At 38.9% G+C, this 8,327-nt stretch overlaps 1 protein-coding gene and 1 long non-coding RNA gene across 2 annotated transcripts in view; one reads left to right on the forward strand and one right to left on the reverse strand.

The window, feature by feature from the left end:
* The window catches only part of TMEM154 (transmembrane protein 154), a 61,166-nt gene extending 53,587 nt beyond the window's left edge, over window positions 1-7,579 (reverse strand). Inside the window, exon 1 of the mRNA XM_075127744.1 lies at window positions 7,400-7,579. Within this exon, the coding sequence (XP_074983845.1) occupies window positions 7,400-7,487 (88 nt within the window). The 5' untranslated portion in view covers window positions 7,488-7,579. The remainder of the gene's footprint in view (window positions 1-7,399) is intronic.
* Window positions 3,044-7,584, forward strand: LOC142071894 (uncharacterized). Its single transcript, XR_012668106.1, has 3 exons — window positions 3,044-3,178; window positions 6,671-6,763; window positions 7,521-7,584. It is a non-coding gene; the product is annotated as an uncharacterized LOC142071894 (long non-coding RNA).
* Window positions 7,585-8,327: the final 743 nt, after the last annotated feature.

Consider the following 8,327-nt stretch of genomic DNA (forward strand, 5'->3'; position numbering starts at 1 on the left):
CTGCCAAATATATGTAAACATCTTAACATTTTCACTTTTTAATTTGATAATCAAAATAGATATTGAGTCGAAGCATATGATTTTAAAATTTCCTCTTCATTTCTCCTGTACCCATCCTGGTTTGTTTGTTTGTTTTTTAAACCACACTTGAATGTCTGCAGACTGACTGACCACAGTGATGGGCACTTCATACATAACCACATCATCCTTGCCAATTTGTCAAGAAAACTTATGATCTGGACAAAATTTCTGCTAGCTTGCTCTTATAAACAGCAACACATGTAACTCCATTCCCAGACAACCACACCCACCCGCTTGCTCTTGCACAATATAAATTCTCTCACACACCACACCACACGTGCAGCCATTCCTCTTTTCTCCTGAGTCCTAGACTCATCCTCCACCCACTCAATAAATTTGGCTCACCCTGTTATCTCTGACTCATCAAATCTCTCCTCTGCCCTTCATAAAATTCACCATTTTCTCTGTTTCTCCATTGTTTTCTCCCCAGAGTCTCTCAATTGGCCTGGGGTGGGGAGAGGGAGGAGACGGAGGCAGGAATAGGTCTGGCCCAGGAGAAGGCAAAGCCCATAGAAACTGCTGACTTTCACTCACCCTCCCTGTGGACTCTGCACTGGAGGAGCCAAGAACATAGAGAATTTAGTGGACACAATTGCAGTTCCTCTACCTCCACCTACAATGAGGCAGTGAGTAGAACTCCTCCTACAGCCAGGCACTATAGCACAAGTAGCAGTTAAAGTGTTAGCTACCCTCATTTCAAATGTAATAGGGATGGGTTTTTTTGTTTGTTTGTTCAAGCAACGGAGCTACAGTTGATGACATTGATCACTGTGATGTGGGAAAACTTTCTGCCCGCATTGGGTTAGCAGAATTATTCAAGGCTGCCCCAGATAGATTTTATTAACTGTTGTGGTGTTTATCACTCGAACAACTACAACAACTTGTGGGCCCTATTGTGAGGCAAAACCTCCTGTTGATGCCAATGGGAGCTTTTGCCTAAGTAAAGGGTGCAGGAATGAGTCCTTTGTACATTTCCATGTATCAAGCCTTAAATAACTCTCAGCCTAAAAGGAGCTGAAGTTGTGACTGCTCAGTGTTGTCTGCTATTCTAGACAGTCCCCTGTGTTCTGTGGCTTTCATTGTACTGAATACATGAGGGTAAGACTATATGGCTGTTTTAATAACATATTGGATCTGATTCTGTGATGTGCTAAACACCTTCCTCCAAGGTGCAGATCTTCCTCAGCTTCCATTTAAGTAAATGAAAACTAAAGATTCTCAGCCCCATGCTGGAGGCACTCAGGACCTTCACTAGACTGGGACCAATAGTACTTTACACGTTAATTGCTTTATAAACGCATAAATCCTCATCACAACCCTGTGAGAGGAGCAATTACATCAATTCTACAAATGAGGAAATAAAGGGAGGCAAGTGAAGTGGCTTGCCCAGGGGGGACACAGTGAGTCAGTGAGAAAACCGGAATTAGAACTCAAGATCCCTATCTCATGCTTAATCCATTGGACCACATTGCTTCTTCTCACTGCTAGATCTTTAGAAGGAAATAAGTATCTCTTGAGGCTGTATCCTAGGGAACAAGATTTTAAATAATTAAAATAATTTGAGTTTATTGCATTGTTATTGTAGTGATGATTTATCTATCTAGGTATTTATGCCATACTCATCACCTGAGTGCCTGGTCATTTTATCCTTTACTAAAAATTATGATCACAAAATGCTTAATATTAAAAATAAGTCATCAGACTACTTTATTCCAAACATAGCAACAACTTTTAACTGGTCTCCTTCAAAGGACTTTACAAACAATTAATTAGTAAAACTTAACTTCTTTACTACTTCCAATCTTCACTCAACAGCAAAACAGAATCTCTGCCTCTTGGGTAGGTAATACCCTTCATATGACCTCTTATATGTATCCTCTTATTTTTGCATGCATTGATAACGCATTATATTCTTGGTTCTGCTTAAACCCTGTCAAGAGGATCCACTGGCACAGGAGTTAATGTACTGCACTTTTATTCCTTGCAACCTCGTTCTTCCTGATTCTTCTTCCCAGAAATTGTTTCTAGTCACCACCAGTGTTTGCAGCAATTTCATTTGATAGTTAACATCATCATCTAATCATGATGGGCCAACACACCAGTATAGACATGTGTGTTGCAGACACCTGAATGGCTAACCCTAATACTGACATAACAGATAACCAACTCAGTGTCGCAGAACCATTTATCTGCATTTGTTTAATTACCCTCCTCTGATCATCCTTCTCTTGAAATCTGTCAGCTTCCTCTGCTTAACATACTGATAGCAACAAGCCCACTGCTAAAAATAGGACAAGCAGGGAGGGGGGGAGGATAGTTTAGGTTTCTGTTATTTCTGGAGCAAATAATTTATAAAAGCTTTTCAGATGTCTGAAGCATGATGTATACTTGAAAGCAAGAACAAATAGTAACATCTCATTAACCACAATCCTCAACTTTCAGCTGGAATATATCTTGCATTTGATGTCCCGGAGAGACTGTTCCAATGTCTCTTCTGTTCTTTATTTGTCATGTTCAAGCTTTAAAGCAGATTTCCGATCACTTGTCTCGCTATTAAATAAAATTCCTCTTCCAGTCTCCAGCCAAAGATAATTTCAGATAACAGAGGGTGACCTTGTTAACATGTATATTTGTTCACTTCACATAATTCTAGAGACAAAACAGCATCTATCCCCACTTTCTTTTTCCTACGTGATTTAATTTGGGAGAATTAAATACATCCTTCAGGCTTCAGAGTACATCCTTCAGCCGTTCAGTAGCCAGTTATACAAAGCTGCTTCCAGCATATTGTTGTTACCTTCCGTGTTTTAACTGCTGCATTTAGAAATTATGTTTTAACTGCCTCCAGGGTTTAAAGCATGACTGAGGTCTCAAGTGATAGATTATGACTGTGATGATCTCACTGGCCAATGTCATACAGTCACTGCATAGTGTAGCATAGCTCCACTCAGTGGGAGGAGGAGTTACAGATCAGAGTTGAAATACACTGGTGGCACTAAGCATGGGAGCTTGCACAGAACCTGCCTTCATTTTATGGGACTCAAATGAGTGCTCTTAGTACCTTTCTTTGGGCCAGATTCTGACATCGTGACTCACAGTGAGTAGCACCTTAATCCACAAATAGTAATGTGACTCTTCACAGAATAGGATATTACACAGCATGAGTAAGAGTAATATTTAGCAGCCACTCAAAAGTTGTTTTAAATTTCACAATAGGACTTTTATCACTACTGGTTGTGCTAACGAATGAATGAAGTTGTTTATTCAAATTTTGAAAAGGACAAGCAGCATCGTTTGCAGACATGTACACTACGGCATGAAGTCTTGCTTAGCATCTTCTCCTCTTTAAAGCTACTGGTGAGAAACTGGTGAATCTTGCTTGACTCTTTCTCATCATTGGCCGTACAGACTAGACCATATTTCTCTACACAACAAAAGCAAGAATGATATTTTTGTTGACATAGCTGAACACAATGCTTGCTGCATTTCCTGCTCTCAGTGGTTTGCTGTCTTGATGAAGTAGGCAGGTAAACAAGACTTCTCTTTTTAATTTGAAGGGGAGGACAAAGCAAAAACCATGCAATCAGCTTCCTCTTTCTAAAGAATATAAATACATCCTATTATAAAATTGCCAGAGCAGACCTCGATTGTTCTGATAAAACAAATCCCTGCAGGGGAATGTTTTAAAATTACAGCTTTGTACCTGAGCACAAAATAAAAGGAAAAAAAATACAAGATTTCAATTGATGGAATAATCAGGATTTTTTTTAAAAGGGAATTTTGGTTTCTCCAAACTTTGCTATAACATACAAATAGTCCATGTGAAAGAAAACTCAATTTAGGGCTAAAAAACAGAGTTAAAATACTATATATACTGAAAAAAAACATTTGTGCAAACAGAAGCCCCCCCCCCAACTGTGTTTGTTAATACACCCTATACTCAAAACATTATTTTTAAAACTTCTCCAGGTGGCATTATATATGGCGTAGAGGCAGGATTTTTGTTTTCCATTGGACTTTTTATTAGCAAACACTGTGTGTGCGGGGTGTAGGGGGGGAAAAGACTCCAGATTGCCCAAGTGTTTCTTTCTACCTAATAACTTTTCTCTACATCATTTCTACTCTTTTATCTGATTGCATTTAACTGTTGATCTAAGGAGTGTTGCTCCTTGAAATGGGCAAGGCTTGCCCAGGTAACATGTTGAAACATTCCTCAGCTATGATACCTAGGAATCCTTAGAACAACTGAAGACCAGCTTGATTAATAGATATACTGTCCTGGAGGGGTAAAACAGCCACGTTTGTGGGGGTAAATCAATAGAAAAGATCCTGTAGAAAATGGGTATGTACAAAAAGTCTTATCCAGATAGGTGTGAACCAGGAGGGAAATACACTTGAGTTTATTTCTAGATGATGGAACAACTTCATCCCTGGTATAGACAGCTTAACTGACATTTCTACTGCCAGTCCTGCAAATTCTGACCAGCATCTAAGAGTCAAGCTGGGATCATTCATCATCAACATTAATAAAGGTTCTGCAGACCAAATTATGCGCTTAGTTACACCTGTTTAACCTTACTGTCCTGCAGTTTTGCCCTCAATGACACCTTGTGCAATTCCATTGCATTCACGAATTTGTGATGTGGATCTTCTCAAGAGGTATCACTCAAGGTGACCTCTGTGTTTAAGACCAAATGAGCTAAAGCCTTTATTACCAGAAATCATAAGATACCTTCACAAACACTGCACACGGGTCACTGACTGGAATTTGATATACAGTTTAGCTGATGTGTAAGAAGGATTCTCTTTCTCTGAGATGGCTCTCTAGTGCAGGAGTAAACAGCAGTAACAACTTGTTTGTGAATCAAATGGGAATACACACAAAGAGTTTTTGTGTGTACTCAACAGATTAACTCTTTGTGTGTACTCAACAGATTGAGTTAATCTGTTGAGTAAAAAGGTACCATTTTTACATGGCCACTTTTCAGAGAATTGCACTTTGATGCATCTTTAAAAAGAGATGATGCAGCAACGTAGCAGTTGCTGCACCAGGCCAGACGGAAGGATCCTAGCAAACCCTCATTTCTTGCTTTATCACTTTGCTAGAAAATTATAACAGGCACATTTTTGGTCTCAAAATACATTAGCGGGAGACAGTTTCATAGTGACTGAAAAGAAATCTGATTTTACTTCCATTTTTAGCAATTATGCTAAGCTTCCTCATAGATTTTTTTAAAAGTTTTTATGTCTACAAACATTGATGTTGGATCAGTTCCATTTTTAAATTTATCATTATGAGGCGGAAAAGAGGTCAAGAACAAGAATCCCCCAGTGGTCCTAGCTATGTATGTGACTTCACCTAAGAGGTCTTTTCAGCAAACTATAGGGTGTCTGTGAATGCTGTTCGTACAATCTACACAGCACATTTGGCTCTTGAACTGAGAAGTCCTCTTGAATTATGGCTAAAGGTGATAATAGGATGGGCACACAACATAAATTCAATCACCTCCTAGCTCTTGACATCCTCTGCATGAGGCACTGTTGAATATTGTTATCTCTAAGGCTGAACAAGGTTCTTGTGGAATAGCTCAGTAAGTGAGGAAGCGTTTCTGTAACTTCCTAAATGTTCAACATAGTACAAAGGGACATGGAACACTCCAGGGAATACCAGCAGAGCTCAGGTACAACCTTTATTTGCATTATAAAGCTGGCTGTGGTGTGGGGGTTGGTTACAATACAGTTTTCCCCAGAGATTGTTACAGCTTTGTCTTGTAGTGTACTTGGGACCAAATCTTCTTTTAGCTGTAATTCAATTTGTGGAACTTTGACTTTGCAAGATTCTAATATAGTTTGGAAATGTTATTTATAACATCATTCTATCCACACTGCAAGACCTAACTGTGCTTTCACCATCTTTAAGGCCTACTGCAGGGGTTCTCAAACTGGGGGTCGGGACCCCTCAGGGGTTCATGAGGTTATTACATGGGGAGTCATGAGCTGTCAGCCTCCGCCCCAAACCCCACTCTGCATCCAGCATTTATAATGGTGTTAAATATATAAAAAAGTGTTTTTAATTTATAAGGGGGGTCACGCTCAGAGGCTTGCTATGTAAAAGGGGTCACCAGTACAAAAGTCTGAGAACTACTGGCCTACTGTGTTGTAAATGGTCCCACAAACACATAGGTGAGACCTTACAAAGACCACCCGAGAGCTCTGGTCCTTCATTGTTACTAGACCAAATTTAGAAAGAGACTTCCTATTCTGCATAATTTCCCTGATAATTATGGACAAGGACTTTTTTCTAATAACTTGGGTTATAACAGTCCTTTAGCATGGCTGTAATACAACTTTATTCCATCTACACAGGCAAGACCAAACCATGTTATAATTCAGTCATAGCACTTGTGTGTATAGGCATTACCCTTAACCACAGTAAGGTTTGCAGTATAGACAGGGACTATTGCCCAGACTTATGGCACGGCTATAATCCTTTTTTTTTTTTAATCCATTTTCACAATGGTCATTAAAACCATAATAAAAGTGGGGTAGCAATAACAGAATGACTCTCCTTTCTCCCCATTTTGTGCAGAACTGTTGCTTGGTACAGCAATTTGAGAACAGCTAATAATACCACTGTATACTGAAGGATTTCAAAAGTGGTTTGTTTCACACCCAAAGACAGGTAAGTAAAACAATTTGTAAGTTTTCTTTAAAACAGCTACCAACATTGTTCAGTTACTGCCTCTGTTTCTTATGCAAAATACAAATGAAACAATTGTACACATAATAGTATAATGATTTTTTGTTCAAAATTTAACTACTCAAGCCTGCAATACATAATTTTTTAAACAGTATGAATCATCCCTAGATTATTATTTTGCTTTACAAAAATTGTTCATTATGGCTGTTTGAAATATTCAACTGAAAACTTTGAATGTAATAAGAGTACACTTTTTTTTTGTCCATTAAATGCGAAGGACATGACTTTTACAGACAAAATAAACCAAATGGTGAAAATCATAACAGAAAATAATGATGGGTGTTAACCAAACCCCGGTAACTAAAAACACCTGAGGATGTTTGCATCCAAATGTCATAGGTGAAGCTGATCTCTATTAAACAACAAACAAACCACACGCACACAGATGAAAGTAGCAAAGTTAAATAAAGCTGAAACAAACAGTGCAAGTTTTCACAAACCTCTGACAGAGAGATCAGGTTTTCAGGGTGTTACCTTCTAACAGAGTTCTATCGCTGTAGGCATAAAACATGTCTGCATAGTTCTACTTCAGAATGTGAAAGAGACTTTATTACTTACCATAATTGGCAGATCCTGCCGCGAGAAACAGGACAAAAAACAGCATGAACTTTTGTTTCTGTATGTTACATTTTTTGTGATTAGGCATGAGTCTCAATGTTCGTTTCTCCCTGTTTTACAGGAACAAGTACGTTTCCTGTTTCCTGCTCATGTGTATGTGAGTTAAATTTCTTAAGAAGATGTGCTGTATTTGATTGCTTTTAGGAAGTGATGTAATTCAGTTTGGGCCTGTCAAACGAGCCAGGATTGCAAAAGAGTGAACAAAAAAAAATAGATTGCTCTTCAAGTTCTGATTCAACTGAATCACCTACGTGATTGGCCACTCTTAGCCATTCTCAAGACCTATGCCTATAACATCGTGTCTGTTCTTTTATATTCAATGTCATGCTGATGAACGTGGTATAAATACCTAGATAGTTAGACCCTTGCACAAAATAAGATGTTTCTGTATCTGTTTGGAGGACTCCACATTTCTCACTGTTGGTGTGCTATATAGATGACCTCCTAGGGTCAGATTTTCAGAAGAGCCCATGGACTTCTGCCCACACACCCTGATGCACAAGCACAAGTTGTGGAACATGCAGAAGTACCATACACACTTTTGAAAAAACAGGTTCTAAATGCTTTAAACCATTGCTAAAAGAGCAGGATGAGTGGTTGCCCATGGCAACAGTTAGCTAAGCATTTTAGTCCACTTTTAACCAAGAAAGGGGGAAGACTAAACTCACCATGCAGATTCAGCTTGCCTGGAAAGTGCTTGAATACTATGGCGGTGATGGCTCAAGACAGCCTTAAGATAGACAGGCAGACATTTGACAGTTTACCTTGGTCAGCAAAACCCTGAAGGGAATCCAGGTGAAGAGTGTTGGAGAACAATGCTTCAAAATGTAAGGTAATTTTTCCTGCCTGGATTTGGTTTGAACATCAG

Source organism: Caretta caretta, chromosome 4, assembly GCF_965140235.1.
Source record: "Caretta caretta isolate rCarCar2 chromosome 4, rCarCar1.hap1, whole genome shotgun sequence".
Taxonomy (NCBI): Eukaryota; Metazoa; Chordata; order Testudines; family Cheloniidae; genus Caretta; species Caretta caretta.